Source organism: Poecilia reticulata, chromosome 7 (assembly GCF_904066995.2).
Source record: "Poecilia reticulata chromosome 7, P_reticulata-male-v2, whole genome shotgun sequence".
Lineage (NCBI taxonomy): Eukaryota > Metazoa > Chordata > Actinopteri > Cyprinodontiformes > Poeciliidae > Poecilia > Poecilia reticulata.
Window position 1 is genome coordinate 30145115 of NC_088836.1, and position 25145 is coordinate 30170259.

Below are 25145 nucleotides of genomic sequence, written 5' to 3' on the forward strand. Positions count from 1 at the left end.
AGAAATCATGATGCACAATTTAAACGAAAGAGTTCAGCTTGTTTTATTATGAACGTTGATGAGTTTTCTTCAACTAATTACTCTGCAGGAAAGTTTAGTTTCTCAACAAAATTACAGGATTTTCTGTAACCTGTAATGTGGAGAACATTTACTGTAAGAAAACCTAAATATTGAATTATTTTTCTTTCACATTATGAATTTACTGAGTCTTTATGGTTATTATTTTACATTTAAATTTAGATTATTTTAGAACATAAGATGAATTAGTTAGTTGGCAGTGAACCTTCAAACATCCAAACCGAGGACTTTATTCATTACATTCATGGCTGTAGATCAGCTGCAGTGAAATGATGAAATGAAGCATCTCCTCATAACAGCACAGATCTGATGGTTCCTGGATCTTCATCCTTTAATGAAAAGTTCTTGGAGGTCAGGCAGTGAAGTTCTGGTGATGCTCTCTGATCATCTGCCAACAGATTTTCCCAACAGAGCATCTGGTGGCAGTTTTAAATAGTTGTACAGACAAACAGATCAGGAGTTGTCTGCATTTTATTATAAATAAGGTTTAATGCAGGCGTTGTTTTCTATACTCAGGTATACAGGTTTTAGAAACGGATTAAGTTATAAAAATGATCCAATTAACATGTCTGTAGGTTTTACTTCTTTCAGAAAACAGTCCAATGTGTCACTGCACCATGACGAAATAAAAAATAACTGTAAATTCACATATGATGTTCTGTTGAATTAGAGGATAACAAACAAAACAACACAAACACAAATTTCTAGTAGGAAATATATATTTTTAAAAACCCTAATACAGCAATACAGACCCACTTTGAGTTTAAAATAGGTAAATATAAAAATAATTGGTTCTTAAGGTTTCTGTCTTTATTTGTGTTTAAATGTTCACATTTTTATGTAAATGTATTTATTTTTAGTTTTCCTAAAACCATCTCAGTTCTGCTGAGTGGCTTCTGTAGTTGAATTTTCCCTTTGGTCACAATGGAAGAAGGTTGTGCCTTAAACAGCAACAATGAACCAAGTCGGCAGCAGTATTTCTCTCCTCCTGACCACAGCGCTGCTCAACCTTGGCCACGCCCCTCAGTGCATCTAAGCTCCGCCCACTTTGGTGGAAATTCTCTGAACCACAGTCTGCAAAATATTCCTGCTAAGTCTTATAAAATGTAGTTATTGGCTAGACTGCAAATGTACATTAGGAAATATGAATTGAAATAAGTTTATCATAAAAACGGCTTTCAAACATCTTCTGTAACATTCAGAGAAGGAATATATTTTAGAAAAGTTTTAGACAACTACAGAAAACGTTTCTTGTAAAAACATGAGACTAAATGTTCTTCATCTTTACTTTGAGTCCTGATTGTTTCAGAGTTTAGTTCAGCGGTAAAGTGAAGATATTTCCTCAGCAGATGAATTGTTCTGTCTGTCCTCTTTGGTTTCCTCCCTTTCTGGATTGATCTGCAGGAAGAAAAAGAAGAAGAGGAGGAGTTTCAATGAGACACTTTTATGAAAACTCTAATGAAATTCAGGTGTTTTATAAATATTTAGACTCACCTGAGAGACGTCATCATTCTCAGTTTCCACAGGAAAACCTGAAAAACATTCAAATCAGAGATGAAACTTCTTATCTAAAGAGATCAGGAGACTTTCTAGAACTAGAAGCAAACTTGTCTCTATCCTTCTTTCCTTTTAAACCTTTCCCTCCACTTTTATGTCCATAAAGCAGTGATGATCCAGGTGTAAATACGTGTTAATTCAGAAATTAATTCTTCGTGCTGCACGGCCCAAGAGGGCATGTTAAGAACTAAATGGTCTGAGCCGAACCAAGTCTGCTGATTGATGCTATGGAGCAGGATGGGTAGACTTTGCTCTGGTACAACAAATAAAAACATTTTCCAGAAATGCTGCAGCTAAAACATTAAACTAAATTAAATGTTCATGTTCAATGTTACATGTTCACCTTTGTTTTTCACGGCTCTCCTCTTCCAGCAGAAAATCACCAAAGGTGTTGATAACAAGAGGATTTTGACGACCAGAGACAGAAACACATAAAGCTGCAAACCTGCAGGGGAGATGAAGAGAGAACAGCTCAGTTTGATCAGGACAAAGTGGAAAATGTGGTAAATCAGGCTCTTCTGAGCACACAACTGATGTTTCATTTAAATGTTAATTCAATTTAAACTTTAATGTTTGTAATAAGAAATTATATTTCTGTAAATTTGTTGCAGAATGTCTCATAATTTTTAGTCAGAATCTCAATTTTAACTCCTTCCTCTTAGGATCCATCAGCTCTGACTGCTCTGCTGACAGATTAATTGTTTGATTGTTGCTAAGCTTTAGACAAACTCTGCAGAAGAAGACAACAAGGTCAAATCCTTCATGGCTGAAAAGAGTTTTGGTATAAATGAAGATGTTCATAAATGTAGAACATCAGATTCTGTGTTTTCTCACCTTTACTTTTTATGGCTCCACTGTTCCAGCAGAAAATCACCAAAGGTGTTGATAACAAGACGATCATGGCGAATAGAGTCAGAACCAGATAAAGCTGCAGACCTGCAGGGGAGTAAAAACAGAACAACTTGGTTTGATCAAGATAAAGTGGAAAATGTGGCTTTTCTGATCAACAGCTGATTACCGCCATCTTTGTTCCTGTTTGCAAACACAACATTTAAATGTTTGCATCACTTTATGTCCCTCTGGCTCTGTGATTAAAGACGGTAAATGCTTCGTTTTGCAGTGAAAGCTTTGTGGATGTCTAAAGTTTGCAGCATTTAAAGCTCAACATGAAACCTGCAACATTGATAATGTTGGTCAAATCAGAGCTTATTTGTGGTTTTGTAGAGGAAATTAAAAAGAAGTTACAGTAAACAGTTAAAAACTCTCTGAAGGATGTGCATATATGACTCGAATATGATGAGTATCTCTAATCTTTTATCTAATTACTCAACAGTAGTTAACTGATTAAAACCAGATCAGTCACAAGATTATTGACTCTCAAAAAATGTCCAATATGTTAAAAAATTATTCTAAACAGAAGTTAACTGAAGATGGACAGAAAGAGTTTTACGGTAAAATTGTTGATTGTAACTGGCGTCGGTTTGCATCAGCAGCTTGGATACATGATTAGTTGTTCTGGTCTTAGTTGGTTTTTAAAATTTGTAATTTGTAAATCATTTGATAAATTATTATTTTGTCCTACAGCGTTTGGCATAAAGGTAGCATGAAATGAACTGATGTACTCCATCTGTGGAAGCTGTTAGCTGGAGTTCATGTCAATAAAGATCCATTTAAGTGAAACTTCTCCTGTTTGTCTGTTTTCCTTTTATTTCAATGCCAACATTCAGTAAGTATTTACATGCTGCCATTTTTCAGTTTCTTTAGTAAAAACTTGTGACAGGCTGATGTTTTCACACCAACTCGCCTCACCAGAGACAAATGATGAAATGTTGAACATTGGTCTGCTTCAAGTTGCTCAATTTCCCCTTTTTTACTGCTGAAGTTTTTGTGTAAACAAGGTTATGCATGAAACGTTTAGCCTTTGTGTAACACTTTACAACAAAGCAGATATTCTCAGATTGTTTTTACTTCTTTATTGCGTGAAGATTTTATAATCTGTGATCATGTAAAAGATGAAGGAACTGGAGACATTGATACAATACGTCAGTAAAATATCAACAAAAAATTACATTTTGTAAAAACAAACCAACCAGGTTGTGAGTTTAGTTTCAGGAAGTGACGGTGTCAGATGGAAACAGCAGTGTTTGTTATAACTCACCTTTCTGTTGATGGAAGCGTTTCCTCCAGCAGTAAATCAGCAGAGCCGTCGCTAACAAGATGATCAGGATGGGTAGACTCAGACCCACATAAAGCAGCCGATCAGTTTGACCTGTTTTAATAAAAATTTATATTTTTGATTCTCTTTGTTCTGTTTCTGAGCCACAGAACCACAAAACATTAAACCCACTTAGAGTAATCCAGAACCATCGCAGTTTCATGTTGACGTCTGAAATTCTGCTACATTAAAATTTAAATGTTTTAACCCTCTAATTGTTTTGTCAATATTGTTGATTTACAGCAATGTAAGAAAATAAAAAAAACCATGAGCAGATATTTTACCTTTGGGTTCAGATGATGATGTGGTTTGTTGGATGGTTGTAGATGAAAATGAAGTTGTAACTGTGAGAAATTAAAACATTCATGATACCAATGAAGATGTTTGTCTGAGTCTCAGTTTGAACATGTTGGATGATTTAATCAGTTGAAAACATCTGAACTCAGATTTAAACCCAGTTTGATGTCATTTGGATCGGAAGAAGCTGTGGGTGAGCAGAGTTTACTGTCACAGACATGAAGGAACATTTTCAGGAGAGAAACTCACCTCCAGTCACTTCCAGATGAAATTCATGATATTTAGATTGGTTTTTACCGAAACCACATCGGTACCGTCCTGAATCAGATCGTTTCAGGTCTGAGATCCTCACATACAGATTAGATGAAGCATAATCTGCTATATAGAAAGTCTTGTATCTGCCTTTACGAGCTGTTTCTTCTGTTGTGTTAATCAGAATATTTTCTCCTTCACAGTTTTCCCTACAGAAGATTATCATGTATCCAGGTTCCTTAAATCTACATTCAACTGTGATGTTTTCTCCTTCCATTTTTGTATGAGTTTCTGCAGCGTCTCCATCCTGCAGAGCTGCTGAGAAGATAAACAGTAATTACTGTGAGATTCAGCAGACAGAAGAGAAAATAGGTTTTATAAATTTAACTGAAGATGTGAGAATAAATCAACTTTGATTCCAACATTTCTACCGAATTCCAATAAATTTCCAAACTGTTTATTTAGCTCAGCAACTTTCCACCATTTTTTTGTTCCACCTGGTTAAAACTTCAACTTAATAGCAAATTAAATCTTGTTTAAAAGTTAACATCATTTAGTTTTTATTTTCGTCTTTGTAGAACCCAGTTCTGTTCTGAAGATTTTATCGCTGTGACTGTGATGATGTTTTGGTCTTGCAGCACTTCTGATAGTTTCTGTTTATGCTTCTTTTTAGTTTCTTTAAATCTAGAAGCAAAACTTTGTTTCAAATTCTCCAAAGCAACAAACACTGAGTTCTAAAAAGCTGCACATTTATTTAAAAATGATTTTTAAGCATTTCAACAACTTCCAGTTAGTTTTCTGCTTTGTACTGAAAACTAACAGGAAACAGAAAGAAACTGCAACATTAATAATGGCTAATTTGCAAATAAATTAATGGTTTGACAAGCTTTGCATAATTTTGTTGAAGCTATTTATATTCAAACTGATCAACATGTGTTACTACAGAAACCAACAGGATGCCACAGATAAAACTAGTGAAATAGACGGCTTAAAATCTTTTAACAAAGTTTAAAAAAAACTTCCTAATACACATCCTTCCAGTCCTTCAATTGAAAGGATGAAGGACTGAGAGCAGAGAAACTGATATAAATAAAATAATGTACTCACTGAGGAAGAAGAGGCAGATCAGAGAGAGACAGACCTTCATCCTGAGCTGCTGATGGTTTCTAACTCTGCTTCTCTTCCTGCTTCACTGATAAACCAGGAACTTCTCTGCAGGATGCAGTTCCTCCTCTGAACACCAGAGGGCGCTACTACTTTTACTGCACAGTTAAAGTTTCTGTAGGAGATTATTCCTCATCAGATCAGTTGGTTTTCCATCTAGGAATCAATTAATTGTTTTAATTAATATTGTTCCTGATTATTTAGACCATTATAAAGGAACAACAGCAACACAATAGTTTCATATTAAAAATTTGGAAATGAGGATTAAGTTTAGAATGTTTGATCATTGACACATTAATTAGTTGACAGTAAACCTTCAAACATCCAAACCGAGGACTTTATTCATTACATCCATGGCTGTAGATCAGCTGCAGTGAAATGATGAAATGAAGCATCTCCTCATAACAGCACAGATCTGATGGTTCCTGGATCTTCATCCTTTAATGAAAAGTTCTTGGAGGTCAGGCAGTGAAGTTCTGGTGATGCTCTCTGATCATCTGCCAACAGAAAATCTGTTGGCATAACAGATTTTCAAAACACCTGGCCCCCAATTGCCTCATGATGGGTGGAGAGTATAAAGGGAGACTCTCTGTGACAAAGTGGTTCAGTTTGTGTTCACCACTTGTCCCTTATTCTTTCTCATTCACTTATTTTTATATTTGCTTATAATAATTAATTCAAACATTGCCATTTTGCTTCACTTACTATCCCGGGTTTGTTTGTGTTAGCATTATGTTGCAAGATCTATCTGTTTAGGTTAAAGTTATTATTTCTGGATTATGGGTTGAATTTGTTTCAAGGTGTATTTACTTTTCTTTGTACTCACCATCATTTGTCCTTGTAGATCTGCAGGAGTATGGGAGGGGCCGGCCCAGTACTTCCTGGTTAAATGGCTGGATGATGTCAGTGATTACCTTATTGGGTTCTACCAATTAGAGGGTTTTCCTTTTAAAAATAACCTTTTGAGTTATCTTGTATTATGTAATTTATTTTGCAGATAACTTCATTATGTAGGAGTTTGTAAATTGATTTGTAGTTTTTTGTGTTTCTGTTTAAATGTTTGTTTGACCTGTTCCTTGGTGGCTGTGTCCAATCAAGCACAGGTGTGGTGCCAATTTTGTATAAAAAACAGTGAGCTTTTGGATGCTGGGGGAGAAGTCTGAGAAAAGACTGAATAAAAAGAGTAATTGGAAGAAACTGAAGTGGTGGCTGGTCCTGATTTTCTGCTCACCTCTGATCCTTGAGCCTAAACTACCTTACACTCTCTCACCTGGTTGCTTATGCTGGCATTTGGTCACACGTCGTTGGGAAGGTCGTTTAGGTAGCGTGCAGGTCTTAAACTCTATCATCAGTAAGTAATGTTTCTCCTTCTGCCTAAGACCTCCAAATTCAGTGTTTGACTTGAATTGTTTACATCTAGAAACCACTGGAAGCTCCTGCTTGGTACTGGGGTGTGGCTGTAATTCACCCTCCCCAGTGCAGTTTGCACATAAAACGAGTATTTTATTGCACCCATACAGCCCCATAACACCAAAAATAATTATTTCTATATAGCACATATTGGAAAGCTGATCCTCCTGCTGTGGGCTGAAAAGGATCCTCTGGTTTGGGGTGAAGTCATCCAGCTCTGGTAGGTGACAATAGTTTCCTCTGCACTTCCATCTTCTGTAAATCACCTACTAACCTTTTGATTCAATTCCAGCTCTGACACTGCTGCAGCTCACTGGAGACCTTGCTGTTTTGTTTCAGTGTTTTCTTTCATTTTTTTGTTTATCTTGTTTCATTGGTTGACTTTGTTTCATTTTTGCAACTGCTTTGTTTAATCTGTTAAGTTTCTTAGTTTGGGTTTTCTTTGGTTTGAATTTGTTACTTTGGAACATTTTATTGTTTTGTAGCCTCCAGCCTTTCTGCAGGTAGCAGCCATGGATTGTTTTAGACTATTCTATTAAAGCATTGATTTTAATTGGTTATGTTGGAGGTAACCTCATTTTAGTCTTTGGCCAAGTTTAAATTTTAGTAATTGTGTTTTTGTATTTGCTTGTTTAACCCTACCCTCTTGTCTCCAGGCTGAGAGCTGACGGTAGTGGGAGGGGCCTCCTGGGAGACTGGAACTGTGTTGCGGAGTGGCCGGTGTTGGGGTTTCTTCACGATTGAATGCCTGTTCACAAGTATTTGGGGTGATTTATTTTGGATTTATACATTTATTTTAGGAACCAGTTCCCATTTGGACTGCCCTCCCCCTGCTGGTAGGCCTCAGTACTGTACACCCCCTTCCTATTGTGTTCCTTATGTTGTGATTGTCTTTAACATGAAACAATAAATGTAATTCTTTTTTTTTTTTTTTTTTTGGGAAAAGTCTTGTTCTCTCTGGTCACAAACCTCGACCCTACTGGCAGTGTATTTCCTTGGGTGCAATTCCTAAGGTGGCGTTGTTGACAACTTCTGGTTACCCTGCTGTGAGGAGCAGAGTACCAGACCCATACCTTGGTGTTGCCACAGGAGCATCTGGTGGCAGTTTTAAATAGTTGTACAAACGGATCAGGAATTTTCTGCATTTTACTATAAGGCTAAATACAGGCATTGTTTTCTATACTCAGGTATACAGTAGGGGTGTAGTGATACAATAGTTTCACGATACGATATTCTGTCACGATATAATATGTATCATGATTGAGCGATACGATTCAGTGAATTTTTAGGATTTTCTGAAAGATTTGAGTGATTTTAGTGACATTTTGTGTTCCATAGACTTGAATTTACTTAACTGAAAACTGATTAAAAGCACCAACTACACAATACCTGACTCTGATTGGACGGTTTAACAGTCTGCAGCTACTCCTTTCCGCTTCTCTTTCACGGTTACTTGCGCAACTTTACTTCGTTTCTCGGCAACAAAATACAGCCCATCGTTATTTATTGAAGATTTTACATCTCCAAAAACACAGGAATCTAATGTTCCGTTTTGTTTTGTACGTTTGGAAGCTCATTCCCTCTCGCATAATCGGAAAAACCGGGGAATGGCGGCGCTTTTGACATTTCTGACATTTTGAAAAATATGGTTTACTAATTTTAGCATAACTCCGGTTGACCTATTAACACAATTTAAAAACTGGTGTGTAGTTTATAATGTGCACTTTTGAAATGCCTTGCTGCTGAAATGTGCTACACAAATTTGCTATACAAAATAAATTTGATTAAGCTCAAGCTGAAAGTGAGACTGAGGGAGGCGGAGCCTTGCGGCGTAGCAGTTTGTTAACAAACGCCGTTTGCTATAGCTCTCTTAAAAAGAGCTATAAGGTTATGGACCCCTATGGTTTAACGGATCGATACTCGCGGATGAAAAAATCCTAATATGACAATACAGACCCACTTTGAGTTTAAAATAGGCAAATATAAAAATTGGTTCTTAAGGTTTCTGTCTTTGTCTGTGTAAATGTTCACATTTTTATGTAAATTTATTTTGAGTTTTCCTAAAACCATCTCAGTGCTGCTGAGTGGCTTCTGTAGATGAATTTTCTTTTTGGTCACAATGGAAGAAGGTTGTGCCTTAAAAAGCAACAATGAACCATGTCGGCAGCAGTATTTCTCTCCTCCTGACCACAGCGATGCTCAACCTTGGCCACGCCCCTCTGTGCGTCTAAGCTCCGCCCACTTTGATGGAAATTCTCTGAATTTGTCAGGGGGCGGGGCTTCCACAGGGCAGTTAGTTACATTTTATAGACATGACAATTTTTTTAACCACAGTCTGCAAAATATTCCTGCTAAGTCATTTAAAATGTAGTTATTGGCTAAACTGCAAATGTGCATTAGGAAATAAGAATTGAAATAAGTTTATCATGAAAACGGTTACAGCACTGCGATTAAAAAACATGAGACTAAATGTTCTTCATCTTTACTTTGAGTCCTGATTGTTTCAGAGTTTAGTTCAGCGGTAAAGTGAAGATAGTTCATCAGCAGATGAATTGTTCTGTCTGTCCTCTTTGGTTTCCTCCCTTTCTGGATTGATCTGCAGGAAGAAAAAGAAGAAGAGGATGAGTTTCAATGAGACAGTTTTATGAAAACTCTAATGAAATTCAGGTGTTTTATAAATATTCAGACTCACCTACGAGACGTCATCATTCCCAGTTTCCACAGGAGAATCTGAAAAACATTCAAATCAGAGATGAAACTTCTTATCTAAAGAGATCAGGAGACTTTCTAGAACTAGAAGCAAACTTGTCTCTATCCTTCTTTCCTTTTAAACCTTTCCCTCCACTTTTATGTCCATAAAGCAGTAATGATCCAGTTGTAAATCTGTATTAATTCAGAAATCAATTCTTTGTGCTGCACGGCCCAAGAGGGCATGTTAAGAACTAAATGGTCTGAGCCGAACCAAGTCTGCTGATTGATGCTACGGAGCATGATGGGTAGACTTTGCTGTGGTACAACAAACAGAAACATTTTCCAGAAATGCTGCAGCTAAAACATTAAACTAAATTAAATGTTCATGTTCAACTTTAACATAATTCAAAAATTATGTTAAAATTTGTTTAACATGTCAGCAAATTTTTTTGCAAAGATCTGGTTTTAAACCATTAATTTGATTAGAATGTTTCTGTTAAAGAATTGTCATAGAATATTTATCAAACCAAGACATTTTGGACAATTTTATGCTTTAAAATTATCTTTCTGCCAGGTTTTCAGTATAATATGTGGAGGAGGAATTTAATTTGATAGATGTACATAGAAGCTAATTCTGATTAATGCCCCTGGTTACTCCCCATAGATGCCTCTTCCTACTATAACATGCCTACACACCAGTGCAGAGAACAAAGTCTATTAAGATATAAATGAGGAAGTCTGGTGTCAAAGAACCAGATTGGCCTGAGAATGAACACATTTTAAATGAATTGGAGTACAATCTGGCAGTCAGGCTCTCTTCCAACATCAGTGTCTGACCTCATAAATGCTGTTCTGGAATAGGAATCTTATCAGAAGAGTTGTTATGGTAGCAAGTGGTGGACCAACATCCTTTTTAAACTATGAATTTATAATGGCATGTTGCTCAAATTCCTATAAAGGATAAATTAATATTTATGCATTAGAGTTGATATTAATAGGCGTTCAGACAAATCCACTGTGAGGAACTAACATTTACATAAACTAAGAGAAACACTAGGTTTTTTGAGAAAGACCTGGTGTACGCACCAGTATCCACTGAGATATTGGTGCGTACTGGGTAACTTTTTGTATTTATCAGTCATTTAGTTCTTTTTTTAAAGTTTATTTATTCATTTTACAGTAATTCAGCTTAACAAACTCTGTGTTGACAAAGTTCAGCTACAAAGACAAAAACTGTATAATACAGATTAGAGGAACAAACCAAACAACTCAGTGAGGTGTCGATCGCTGAAATCACATTAATAAAAAAAACATTTAAACCAGTTCTTATCTGAGTTGCTCCACTTCAACAATTACAAGTTTAAAAATGTTTCAAATCTGAAGATCCTAAAGAGATCAGGAGTTAATCGATCGGTTCTCAGCTTGGTGTGAAAACTTATCACAGACTGTTTTCGCTCCACCTACAAATCTGAGTCAAAATGATGAAGCTACAGTAAATTGGTCTGCTTCAAGTTTGTACAACTACCTTTTGTTATGCCTTAAGCATTTCTGTAAGCAGGGCGATGCATGAAAAGTCTGGCCTTAACACCTTACAACAAAGCAGATATTCTCAAACCCACTGTTTATATTTATTGACTTCATGTAGATTTTATAATCTGTGAACATGTAAAAGATGAAGGAACTCCAGTAAAATCACCAGAAGTGGAGGTGCAGTTAAAGTCTGTTGGTAAATAAGCGTTGTTCCTTTTTTGGTAAATTATGTTTGTTTATTGTTATTTTTTCATTATTTTTTTGTTTCCTGTATTTAATGTAGACAATTTACCAAAATAAAATGAACTGAATGATTGAATTTAATAAATTATCTGCAAAAAAAAATAAAAATCAATTTTAAAAAATCACATTTTAGGACAGTAAATGAACTTGATTGTTTAAAGTTGGGTTTGGTTTCAGAGTTTGACAGTTAATTTTCTATAAGAAATTAAAAAACCATCCATATAACTCACCGTTCTGTTGATGGGAGCGTTTCCTCCACTAGTAAATCGTCAGACCCGTCGGTAACAAGACGATCATGATGGCCAGACTCAGACCCACATAAAGCAGCGGATCAGTTCCACCTGTTTTAATACAAATTAACATATTTGGCCCAGAACCACACACATTAAACCCAGATTATTTCAGAGTTATTGTAATAAGTTGATATCAACTATTCTGTTCCCTTAAAATGTTAATTTATTGGCTCTCTAACTCTTTTGTCAACATTATTGATTAACAACAACTTAATAAAATCATACACACACTATAACAAACCAACATCATGAAAACATGAGCAAATACTTTACCTTCCGGTCTGACTGCTCTGTTCTGTGGGGTCGTTATAGGCATGAAGGAACTCAACTTTTGGTTTGGAGTTGCTGCTGTTGTTGGTTCAGACGTTGACGACATAAATGCTAATGTAAAAGTTTCCAGAGTTGAGTTTGAGGCTGAAGTCTTTGTAGCTGTGAGAAATTAAACATTCATGACACCAATGAAGATGTTTGTCTGTGTGAGTCTCAGTTTGAACATGTTGGATGATTTAATCAGTTAAAAACATCTGAACTCTGATTTAAACCCAGTTTGATGTTATTTGGATCATAAGAAGCTGTCAGTGAGTAGAGTTTACTTTCAGAGACATGAATGAACATTTTCAGGAGAGAAACTCACCTCCATTCACAATCAGGTGAAAATCGGTATACTGAAACGGTCCACCAGAGTTGTACAAAGCACATCGGTACCATGCTGTGTCTGACCGTTTCAGCTCTTTGATGCTCACATTCAAAACAGCAGTACCATCAGTAAAGTTTTGATACTCAATGCTGTATCTGCCACTCCGAGCTCTGTCTCTTGTTGTTCCAACCAAAATTTTTGTTTTACAGTCTCCCTTACAAAATAACCTTTTGACTCCTGCTAACGAAGCTTTACATCCAAATTTGATGTTTTGTCCTTCTTTTCTTCTAACGGTTATCACAGCGTCTCCGTCCTTCAGAGCTGCTGAGAAGATAAACAATCAGTAATTACTGTGATATTCAGCAGCTTACAGGGAAAATATATTTTATGAATTTAACTGAAGATGTCAGAACAAATTAACATTGATTCCCACATTTCTAATTTTAATAAATTCCCAAACTCTTTATTTTGCTCAACAACCTGGTTTCTTTGTTCCACCATGTACTTAAATCACTAACTGAGAAGCAAATCAGAGCTTGTTTAAAAGCTAAAACATTAACATTGTTATTTATTTTCTGATGGTTAGTTTTCTGGTTTTGTGTTGAAATTATCTGATCATCAATACAGAAAAGACCTTAATTAGTGCAATTAGCAAAAAAATAAAAATAAAAAATTGTGATTTGACAAGCTTTGCATAATTTAGTTGGCCTCACAATGAAGCTTTTTGTATTTAAAAGGGACCATCAACATGTTTTACTACAGAACCAACAGAATGAAACAGATGAAACTAGTGAAACACACGGCTTAAAATCTTTTAACAAAGTTGAAATTATCCCTGATAAACTGAGGAACTGAAAGGATGAAGGACTGAGAGCAGAGAAGATGATAGAAATAAATGTAAATGTACTCACTGAGGAAGAAGAGGCAGATCAAAGTGAGACAGACCTTCATCCTGAGCTGCTGATGGTTTCTGTTTCTCTTCGCGCTTCACTGAAACCAGGAACTTCTCTGTAGAATGCAGTTCATTCTCTGAACACCAGAGGGCGCAACTACTTTTATTGCAGAGTTAAAGTTTCAGTAGATTATTCCTCATCAGCTGAAAGGGTTTGTTCTCCTTCTAGCAATCTGTTGTTTTAATTAACAAACTTAATGTAACAGAGAGAAAAGCTTGTGTGTGTCTTTGTGTGAGTTTTGATCAAAATGATTGTAGTGATGGTTGTTTGTGTTGATGAGATTTTTGGTCAATGCGTTTGTTTGGAGCCACCTAGTGGTGTGATGAGTGACTGCATGCAACGGGTCCGTCAGGCAATCTCGCGGCTTCCCCAACATCATATTTTAGGGTCATATTTTTCTAGTTCAACAATTAACGAAGTACTGTAAGAATATTTAACATTTACAAATATAATTTGTAAAGTTTTCTCGTGGTTGGGCTGGAAAAATGTGACCCTATGAGTGGGAGCTGCGCCGGTTGGTGTTCGTGGCTGACCACTCGGTCACGGCGCTAACTGTCTTTTATTTTTCAGCCTGTCGGACCACTTGGCTGCGGTCAGTCACATTGTGAGGAGTTTTTCCTTCTTTGTTGTGCTACGTGGGTTCAAACTGTGAATTTGTTGACGTATATATATGTAGAAAAAGGTTTTGTGAGTGTTTTGACTGTAAACTGGTGTAACAGTTGTCTGTTATTTTACTGTTTTTGCTGTTAATGTTATTTTTGATTGATTCATTGAAGAAGAATGTTTTGTTTTGGGAAATTTGTTATTATTATTTAGATTTAATCGTATAATTTAAAACGATAACAATTAACAAATTTCCATAAACAAAACAAAACTTTCAACAAAAAACAATGAATCAAAAATAACATTAACAGCAAAAACAGTAAAATAACAGACAACTGTTACACCAGTTTACAGTCAAAACACTCACAAAACCTTTTTCTACATATATACGTCAACAAATTCACAGTTTGAACCCACGTAGCACAACAAAGAAGGAAAAACTCCTCACAATGTGACTGACCGCAGCCAAGTGGTCCGACAGGCTGAAAAATAAAAGACAGTTAGCGCCGTGACCGAGTGGTCAGCCACGAACACCAACCGGCGCAGCTCCCACTCATAGGGTCACATTTTTCCAGCCCAACCACGAGAAAACTTTACAAATTATATTTGTAAATGTTAAATATTCTTAAAGTACTTCGTTAATTGTTGAACTAGAAAAATATGACCCTAAGTAAAAAAAGAAGTCTCGCATCTCGCACCTACCTCCACCAGCGCTCCTCAACTGGTGGGGGAAGCCGCGAGATTGCCTGACGGACCCGTTGCATGCAGTCACTCATCACACCACTAGGTGGCTCCAAACAAACGCATTGACCAAAAATCTCATAAACACAAACAACCATCACTACAATCATTTTGATCAAAACTAACACAAAGACACACACAAGCTTTTCTCTCTGTTACATTAAGGCTTATTTAGGAAATAGTGAAGTTCTGGTGATGCTCTCTGATCGTCCTAGAAACAGATTTTAAACTGCAAACAGTGTCTGGTGGCTGTTAATGTACAGAAAATATAGATGATATAAGTAAGGCTTACATGATTTCAGTTTTCATGTTTGTAGTTTTCACTGTTAAGAAAAGCAAACATTTTCTTTCTTGTATTATATGTTTTTGTCTGATTTAAGGTCCAATGTGTTGCTACCAGAGGTGACCAAGTCACTGCGTTGCAAGTCTCAAGTCTCTGTCCTCAAGTCAAGTCTCAAGTGAAGACAGGCAAAAGTCGAGTCAAGTCTCAAGTCAGGAACCTTTAATTTCAAGTCATTTCGAGTCGTTTTTATTTTATTTTTTTTATAATTTGCAATTATACATAAAATTCAAATAATAGACTTTGTTCTTTTTAAAATCTATTTATCTCAAATGATAGAACATGTGCAGCTGAACACAAAGTATAAAAACATTTTGAAATTAGACCTCTTTATTGTGCAGTTCTGTTAAACTTGATATTCAATAAAAAAGTTTTCAAAAAATGAAATAAGTATATATGAAGTTATCACAAGTAAACTCAGGAAGGTCTGGTGCATTTATTTTTTTGCTTTTATTTCTAAGTATGTTAGTTTCAGTCCTCCGTAAATATGAGCCAGATATTCTAAACACAAAATTTATTTGGGACAGTCACTGTATTTGGTCTGTTTTAACAAATAAACCACATGAAAAAAAAATCAAAATCATTGCAAATAAAGTGGAGTGGTTTTGAATTTGGATGTGATGGTAAAATAAATATCTGTCAGGCCAGGTGGGTTAAATCTACAGCCAATTTCACATCAATATTGATAAAAACATGTTGTATGAATCAAGCTGGTCAGAATCACTAAACACAAAATAATGAGCTCATTATTTTATGTCCTACTCAGTTAACTATCCCACTTAATGTTATATTCAGGGTCAGTGAGATTGTACAACTTTTATTTTTACAGAAATTTTGAAAGATGGCCAAAAAAAAACAAAAACGGGATTTTTTAAAAATTTGTTTTTCCAGCAAAGCTACTTGGAAATGGGTTCTGTGCGACATGTGACAGTCAGTCAGTGCATTAAGTCAAAAACAGTTGACTTAATGCACTGACTGCAGTAAACAATATATTGTCAATAGCATTTCCCAACGTAGATGTCTTCAGATACACCAACCGTCCTTAGATGATACTGGACCGGCTCTTCATCATGATGGGACAGAGAGACTCTGTTCCCTGAGTTCAGGTCCAGAATCTGCTTTCTGTTCCGGAGCCCCGCTCACGATCCACCGGATTCCTGAGCTAATAACACGGTGCACATTATTTGTGGAGGCATTTGAAGGGCCGGATTTATGGTAAGTCATCACCAATTTAACTCGGAGTACACATGCTAACACGAAGTTAGCTAAAGTCAACTATCTTAAAGCAAAAGAAAAGCGCCACCTACCATCTTTGTGAAGCTTCAAATGCCGGACAAAGTTGGACAAAGTTGTGGCATCTCCATCCGATATTCTCTTCTTGCATGTTTTACAAGTTGCAGTTCGTTTTTTATTCGAAAGTTCATAACCTACGTCGCCAAAAGAAATTACTCGCGGAAGCATATTAGAGCGGTTATTTCGTCTTTCGTTCCCTGAGCTCTGCAGCGTCGCCGCGTTTTTTTAAAATGTCCAAATCCTGTTAATTTGATTGGTTGAGCTGCAGCTACGCACACGTACATACATAAGGAGAGGAAAAACAGAGATGGTCTGCGCATATTGATACGGAATGAGTGAAAATAATTAATGACGCCACTTTAGAAATAATGTTTTAAATTTTAAGACTTTGAGTAAAAATATCAAGTCTTTTCAAGTAAACAGCTTCAAGTCGAGTCAAGTCCAAGTCAATGGCATCAAAGTCAAAGTCAAGTCCGAGTCTTTGAGTCTCAGGGGTTCGGCGGAGCCTCTGCCGCGGAGGTAAAGACACTTGTGTAAATGTCGTAATGAAAGAGTTCCACTCTCAGGATGTATATCAACTTGTGTCTTTAATTACTTCAAGCCATTCTGTAGCTTTCGGTATGCTTCTAAATCTGCTCCTTAGTCGCCTCTTTTCGGGGTTGTTACTGCCTCTAGTGGCGTGGGGGTGGTAACACAACTAATATAATTACATTACTAAATCAGGATACCGCAAAATCTTTATTATTTATTATTAGTTTTTCTTTCTCTTAAGAATGTAGAGCTAATTAAATAATCTAAACAAGTCCTTAAAGTGGTTCCAGTTTCTCTCAATGGCCAAACCTGTTGAAACTGTGGCAAATGTTAAATACTTTGGTCGTTCCTGGACAGTCAGCTCAACTTTGCTGAAAACACTGACTGTATTTTGAAGAACTGTTCTCAGAGACTCTACCTTTTAAGAAGACTTGGTGATCGTGGGGTGACCCAACTAAACTCTAGGGGGGTAACCTAACTAGAATTTGGAGGGGGGCGGGGGGAATCATGTTTTATTTATCACCACATAAGGGTTCAGTGAGTGCGCATATGAAACTGGTGGGTTCTGTTTCAACCGATGCATTAAAAAAAAAAGTCTCAAGACATACTTTTTTAGACAGGACTTTGGCTAACTTTTTGGTTACTTGTTTTTAAACTTTTGTTCCTATTTTTACTGTTTAAATTAGTTCTTAGGGGTTTTAGCGGTCCGTTTCTGTGCGTATTTTAACATTATCCTGTACATTTGTTTTGCCTAAAACCGTCTCAGTGCTGCCCTCTTTGGTTGAACAGTGATTACTGCAGTTGAATTTTTCTACTGCTAGCATGATACAAAGATGAAACCTCTTGGCTCATCACCTCTTCTAGCCACGCCCCTCAGTGTATCGTAGCTCCGCCCACTTTCGTAAAACGTTTCCACATTTATCAGGGGGCGGGGCTTTCACAGGAGACTTAGCTAAAAATTAAAGACATGAAAGTTTGTTTAACCAAAGTCTGAAAAAATATTCCAGCTGAATCATAAAAAAATATTTTATTTGATCCACAGCAAAACTTGTTCAAGTCTTTTAAACAGAGAAAAAGCAGAAAGCAGCGAAATTTTACTAACTACTACATATAAAAACATAAACAATATGAAATACATATGTATACGTACTGTTGTTTAATTAAATTTCTAATGAATGATAATAAGTTGATAGGTATAAATGAGTTAAAATGCAAAACAATAGAGGGAAATGGAAGACAAATATTTGATAAATATTTCCCTTTACAGTTAGGAAGAAGAATAAAAAATAAACTAATTAACATTCAAGACTGTAGCATAAACACAGAAAACACAGGAGAGAATGAAGGTCAGACAGAATAAAAGCTGATCAATCCAGAGACAGGAAATCAGAAAAGAAGACAGACAGAATAAATAGAATAGAATAGAAATACTTTATTCATCCCAGACAGGAAATTACTGTGCAGTTGCAGCATACACATACACAGAGATCAAGTTACCAATAAAAATAAAAATCATCTGCTGAGAAAATATCTGCAGTTTGTTCCTGAACTAAACTCTCAGAACAAATCAGAGCTCAAAGTACAGATGAAGAACATTTAATCTCATGTCTTTATGAGAAAATGAGCAAAAGTCACACAAGAAAGTTTTCCATCATAGATAAGCTAAATTATTAAATATGGCTCCTCACTTGGCTAAATAATGTTCCTTTACTGAATGATCATCTTTCAAACAAAAGATGTTTGAAAGATGATCTAATCGCTGTAACTGTTTCTAAAGCTGACATATTTTGTGTGTTTTTTTTAGTAATTACCAGTTAATTTTGACATAGAGTGATGTTCTCTAGCTTCTTGGTTTAAGTCAGAACGCCAGCAGCAGCAGTTCTGGATCTGATTGATTTGTTAGGTAGACCTGTAAAGATACTTTTACAGTAATCAGTGTGATTCAAGATAAACACATGGATGAGTTTCTCTAGATCTTGCTGAGATTTTAGTTCTTTAATCCTGGGAATGTTCTTCAGGTTATAGAAGACAGACTTTGTAACTGTCTTTATGTGACTGAAGGTTCGGTCCATCTCTACATCCAGATTTCAGGCCTGATCTCTCGTTTCCCGCTGTAATAAATGAGTAGCAAATGTTCCAATAACCCTCATAATGGACTGATTTTGGTTACGTCTCTGTTGTTGAGTCCATATCAGCAAAGCTCTGGTTCTAAAGTAATGGTGGAATAAAGAGCAGGTGAACCGTTGCCATGGCTACCAGAGCTCATATCTAACTGAGGTTCTGAGTAGGTGACGTTATCTGAAACACCAAGATGGCCGCCGTTGGATCCGGTGTCATTGTTCAACAGCTGCACTTCAGAGTACTCTGCTTCTTCTTCTTTAGCCTGGAAGAAACGAGGAGAAAAGTTTTAGTTTGTACATTTATACTTTAAAACGTTTCTACAAGCAGAATTTAGAATTATTGAATAATTAATTAGTTATTATTCACAAACTCTTTCCATATTTTCTGACTGAGTTTGATCTGTTTTGCAAGAGTTTCAGTCACTCCATGTGCAGAGAAGGTAAAGACAGATCTGCTGCCAAAGGAGTTTCAACAGTTGGATACTTTTGCACACCATATGTTTTTTTCATTTAAAACAAAAGTTTTGAATCAAGTATAATTTTCTTAATTTAAAATGCTTTTAGAGGAAATTAAAATGTAAATCTTTATCAAATAAAACTCTCACAAATATATTGTGCTTCTGCCACAAGAAAGTAAAACCAAATTTGTATGACATATAAGACACTAAATTGCAAATCTTTTTGGTTCACTTGCAAATGCATCCATCATAATTATAATGTAGGACACTGGAATTGATTCCCATATTCTATAAGTCAGTTAATGCAAAAGAGGAAAAGACATTTTTATCATTTTATGAATTAAATCTACCTGAGAAAGTTACCTTGTTTACAGGATTTTGAGCATAAATATTAAATGTTTTACCATGAAACAACAAACACAACACTCAGAGATCAGACGTCCCCCGCTCTGTGACAGTGAAACTATACTTTGTAGTTTTAGCTCAAACTGAATGACAAAAATTAAGGAAACAATATTATTACTGTCCTTCCACTTACTTGCCCATGTGGTTCGCTGGCCAGGCTGTATATTCCGTTGTTTTCAGCTGCGTTTGGTTTGTTGGGTTGGACAGAAACGTAAACTGAAGATATTTCCCCAGCAGGAGGTTTGTTCTCTCTGTCCTCGTCTCTGATCTCCTCATAAACGGTGTTGATCTGCAGAACCAAGAGTTTAAATTGGATCAAGCAGCAGGTTTTACAAACTGACTGCTGCAGGATTAGAAAGACGCTGCAGATGTTTTTACTCTGACTTACCGTTAAGTGAGGATTTGTTTCTACTGGATGACCTGGAAAACCGAAGGAGGGATTATCTGATTTAAAACAACAGTATAAAACCGTAAGTGTCGAAAAAGAAAAAAAATGTTGTGGAATTGGGTTTTGTACACCTGCAGACTAAAATATTTGCTCATTTTTATGTGCCTAATACATAAAGCTCATGCCATGACAAAGTTATTCCAATTAGATGGACAGAGTCTGATTGGGCAGACAGAGTGTGATTTATCTCTGAACTTTGACTGGGCCATTCTAACACATTTCTATTTCTTTGACTAAACCAGGTGTCTGCAACTTCCTGCAACTTTTGGATGCATCTCTGCTCCACCACATGTAACTCAAAAGGTTGAATTGTATCCATCCATCCATCCATCCATCCATCCATCCATCCATCCATCCATCCATCCATCCATCCATCCATCCATCCATCCATCCATCCATCCATCCATCCATCCATCCATCCATCCATCCATCCATCCATCCATCCATCCATCCATCTTCTTTGGATCCATCCATTTTCTTTACACCCTTGTCCCTTAGTGGGGTTGGGAGTGTTGCTGGTGCCTCTCCTGCTAACGTTCCGGGCGAGAGGCGGGGCCACCCTGGACAGGTCGCCAGTCTGTCGCAGAGGTTGAATTGTCTCCTTAACATAATTCAAAAATTATGTTAAAATTTGTTTAACATGTCAGCAAATTTTTGCAAAGATCTGGTTATAAACCATTAATTTGATTAGAATGTTTCTATTAAAGAATTTTCATATAATATTTATCAAACCAAAGAACTTTTCTTTTGGACAATTTTATGCTTTAAAATGACCTTTCTGCCAGGTTTTTAGTATAATATGTGGAGGAATTTAATTTGATAGATGTACATAGAAGCTAATTCTGTTTAATGCCCCTTCCTACTATAACATGACTACACACCAGTGCAGAGAACAAAGTCTATTACGATATAAATGAGGAAGTTTGGTGTCAAAGAATCTGATTGGCCTGAGCCTGAACACATTTTAAATTAATTAGAGTAGAATCTGGCAGTCTTGCTTTCTTCCAAAATCAGCGTCTGACCTCATAAATGCTGTTCTGGAAAACGGTCAGATATTTCCATAAACAACCTAAACCAACCTTTGTTATGTTATGTTGTTATGGTAGCAAGTGGTGGACCAACAACCTTTTTAAACTATGAATTTATAATGGCATATTGCTCAGATTCCTCTAAATGACAGAATTAGTATTTATGCATTACACAACAAATTCAGAAGCATCAGATTTCCAGTACAAGTGTGGAATGTTAAAAATCCAGTGTTAATTCTACAGGAGTTCCAAAGAGTTAGTCCAGTGTAGATCTCAGTTTGGTGTTGCTTTAGATAGCTTATACAGTATGGTGCCCCATTGTTGACTCATGGTTGCTAAAAACTTTACCAGACTGACTGATTTTAGTGACACAGTTGGTGTAAAATATTGAATAAAAAGTTGTGCCACATGACTGGCTTTATTTTCACTCTTATATTTGACTTTATGACACACAAAACTACAAATTAATCGTCCTTATTTTCTCCAGGTGCATTCTGGGTAAATCTTGTGACCAACGTCATCATCAGTCACTTGGCAACAAATGGCAAACTAGCTAGAGCTACAGAACATTAACATGTTTTGAATTTGTGTTGTTCATCTTTACTGACCAGTAGCCTCTTGTTTCTGTTCTTCCTCTTGTTTCTGTTCTTCTCTTGGTTTGTTGTACTTCATGACTTCAAAATGACATAGTCGCTCTCTGTGGTGATGAAACTTGTTAGCTCCGCTGTTGGGGCATGTCTATGTTGTAAAGTTAAATTATCGTGATAAGCTTTATTATTTGGGCCCAGTCATTAGCCCCGCCCCCCGGCCCACGTCGTCATGTTCCGCTACTGCGTCACATGTTTGCCTGAGGAGCGGAGGCAGCAGTATGGCGTCGTGTCTGGAGCTTATTGTAACAAGGCAAGTGCCATGTTAAAATTATCATGTTTTTGACTATTTCTTATGGAGGCATTATTTTTCCGTTTATTGATTTACATACGCAGTTTGCTTAACGTACATTTATTTGTTTGGATATCATGGTATATATGACTGTTTATTATCTTAACCTAACATTGAAACTGTCAGGAAAATCTGGAGGCCATTTGAATTAGCATTATTTAGCTGCAGGGTCGTTTTCTTTAGACTGCAAAATGGGGGAGTGGCTGTGCTGGACCGTTGGCTTGATCTAAGCCACAGGTGTCAAACTCCAGTCCTGGATTTCTATGTCCTGCAACAGTTAGATGTGCCGCTGCTGCACCACACCTGAATACAATAATTAGGTGATTAGCAGGACTCTGGAGAACATATCTACACAATGAGGAGGCAATTGAGCCATTTGACTCTGGTGTTTTGTACCTGTGGCACATCTAAAAACTGCCTAAATGTTTTTTCTTTGTCATTGTGTCATGTTGGTGACTGAAGCCTGTTATGAAGACTCCAACACATTTCTTCAGACAGGTTGGCATGACTTTTAATGCTGTCCACATTTTTTTCTATAAGCTGACTAATTTCTTTGGTAATCGTTTCTGACTTTTTTATGCTTTGTCTTGTAAACCAGGTGGGCAGAGTAATTTGAATGACTATGACGGTGACACACACAGGTGATTAGTTTTGCTCACACTACTTTTTAAAATATTTATCTTCCTAATGTTTCTGCTATATTTCTTGTTTTTCCTTCCAGGCTGGAAGTCTTCCTCCTTCATATTGGTGAAAACGAGAGCAGCACCAAAGACACTTTACTATCAGTGACCACAAGACCATCCATGGCCGCTTCCAATTAACTTTCAAAGCACACTTCACCTTCAGTGCAAAGTACTATGAATGTATGACCTTTGTTGTATATTGCTGTCAGTGCTGTATATTCTGCAAATGGTGTTGGTGTTTTTGTAGCATCTAATGTCTTAAAATTAATTTGGAGATTATTGATAGCCAGTAGTTTCTGGGAGAAAATTTTTTTTAATTTCTCTAGACTTTAATTTGGTAGTAAATTGACGAAAAAAAGTGGGTAATGAGAAAAAGGGAAGACCGGGAAGCAAACCCACGACAGCCGCATTGAAAACTAGAACCTTCATATGTGGGCTGTGCTTAACTCCTGGACCACCACAGCATACCCTGCCAGTAGTATTTCAAAACTCAGATTTCTATGTTAATATATATTTTACACCGTTCTGTGTTGGATTAACACGTTCATAGTGTTAACTTTTGACAATATACACTAGTTTTTGGGTAGATTAACACTGAAGTGTACCCTAACACTTTCAAAAGTGTAACCTCTACACCATCCACAGTGGATCAATATAGACACTTTCAAAGTGTTGAATTTAACTCTGTAGGAGTTGGTGATATATGCAGAAGGTAGAAAAACTGATAAACTGAAAGGAAGCAGAGAAACTGTTAAAAATAAAATGAGGGCACTCTCTACTTTTATTTCTACGTTAACAATTTTGAGTCTTTGAAATAAAAATTATATTCCATCTGTAAATTGTCTTGTATAACTTTTACAGCCATAAGAAAATAGGATCACACTGTTAGCTTAAGCAAAGGTTACTGACGTTATTTTTAAGGTGTTTACATCACTTCACACCCTCAGCAGTTTGTTCCTCCAGCGACTTTTTCGTCTTAAACTATTTTTTTCCTTTTAAGCAAATAAAGTGTTTCAGCACAAACACCAACACTAAACACTTAAATGTCAGAAGAATTTTTCAAAAATAATTTCACTTTTTATGTAGCAATATATTTGTGAACAAATACTGTTTGCACAGTTAAAAATTGATGTGAAAGTTTGTTTAACCAAAGTCTGAAAAAAATATTCCACTGAATCATAAAATATTTTATTTGATCCAAAGCAAAACTTGTTCAAAAGTCTGTTAAACAGAGAAAAAGCAAAAAGATAATTTTCATTAACCAGCATATTGCATATAAAAAATAAAACTATAAAATATACAATATAAAAGACATATGTATACATACTGTTGTTTTACTAAAACCCTAATGAATGACAGTTTTATAAAAAGTTACATTATTTAGCAAAGTGAGCATTATTTAAAGTGAATATTATATAATAATTTAGCTTATCTATAATTTATAGGAGACTTTCCTACAAGTTTTATTTTTGATCATTTTCTTATGAAAACATGAGACTAAATGTTCTTCATTTGTACTTTGAGCTCTGATTGTTTCAGAGTTTAGTTCAGGAATGAACTGCAGATATTTTTTCAGCAGATTTATTCTCTGTCTTTTCTGATTTCTTCTCTCTGGGTTCATCAGCTTTTATCTTCTCCTCGCCTTGTAACACAAACACTTTCAAATAGAAAATTTTTAAAAATCCTAATACGACCCACTTTGAGTTTAAAATTGGCAAATATAAAAATAATTGGTTCTTAAGGTTTCTGTCTTTATTTGTCTGTGTAAATGTTCACATTTTTGTGTAAATGTATTTATTTTTAGTTTTCCTAAAACCATCTCAGTGCTGCTGAGTGGCTTCTGTAGTTGAATTTTCCTTTTGGTCACAATGGAAGAAGGTTGTGCCTTAAAAAGCAACAATGAACCAAGTCGGCAGCAGTATTTCTCTCCTCCTGACCACAGCGCTGCTCAACATTGACCACGCCCCTCGGTGCCTCTAAGCTCCGCCCACTTTGATGGAAATTCTCTGAATTTGTCAGGGGGCGGGGCTTCCACAGGGCAGTTAGTTACATTTTATAGACATGACAATTTTTTTAACCACAGTCTGCAAAATATTCCTGCTAAGTCTTATAAAATGTAGTTATTGGCTAAACTGCAAATGTGCATTAGGAAATATGAATTGAAATAAGTTCATCATGAAAACGGTTACAGCACTGCGATTAGGTCGTCTTTGAAACATCTTCTGTAACATTCAGT

At 36.2% G+C, this 25145-nt stretch overlaps 1 protein-coding gene and 2 long non-coding RNA genes across 5 annotated transcripts; 1 reads left to right on the top strand and 2 right to left on the bottom strand.

Annotated features, from left to right (window-relative positions):
- Positions 1-93: 93 nt before the first annotated feature.
- Positions 94-5825, bottom strand: LOC103467889 (uncharacterized). 3 transcript variants are annotated; one of them, XM_081609285.1, is made up of 9 exons: positions 5507-5825; positions 4397-4714; positions 4135-4194; positions 3794-3904; positions 2470-2571; positions 1979-2080; positions 1573-1610; positions 1367-1476; positions 94-494 (listed from the first exon to the last, which is right to left on the bottom strand). In XM_081609285.1, the coding sequence occupies exons 1-8, from the start codon at positions 5544-5546 to the stop codon at positions 1396-1398; spliced, it is 852 nt and encodes a 283-aa protein (XP_081465411.1). In that variant the 5' UTR covers positions 5547-5825; the 3' UTR covers positions 94-494; positions 1367-1395. The 3 variants fall into 3 exon arrangements, with proteins under 3 accessions (XP_081465411.1, XP_081465410.1, XP_081465412.1); XM_081609284.1 differs by lacking the exon at positions 94-494 and having other exon boundaries at positions 1347-1476; positions 5507-5823; XM_081609286.1 differs by lacking the exons at positions 94-494; positions 4135-4194 and having other exon boundaries at positions 1347-1476.
- A 12415-nt stretch (positions 5826-18240) lies between these two features.
- LOC145552109 (uncharacterized) lies at positions 18241-20721 on the bottom strand. The gene is made up of 2 exons (XR_014088058.1): positions 19945-20721; positions 18241-19211 (listed from the first exon to the last, which is right to left on the bottom strand). It is a non-coding gene; the product is annotated as an uncharacterized LOC145552109 (long non-coding RNA).
- A 926-nt stretch (positions 20722-21647) lies between these two features.
- Positions 21648-24635, top strand: LOC145552297 (uncharacterized). Its single transcript, XR_014088292.1, has 3 exons — positions 21648-22724; positions 22825-22867; positions 22948-24635. It is a non-coding gene; the product is annotated as an uncharacterized LOC145552297 (long non-coding RNA).
- The last annotated feature ends 510 nt before the right edge of the window (positions 24636-25145 follow it).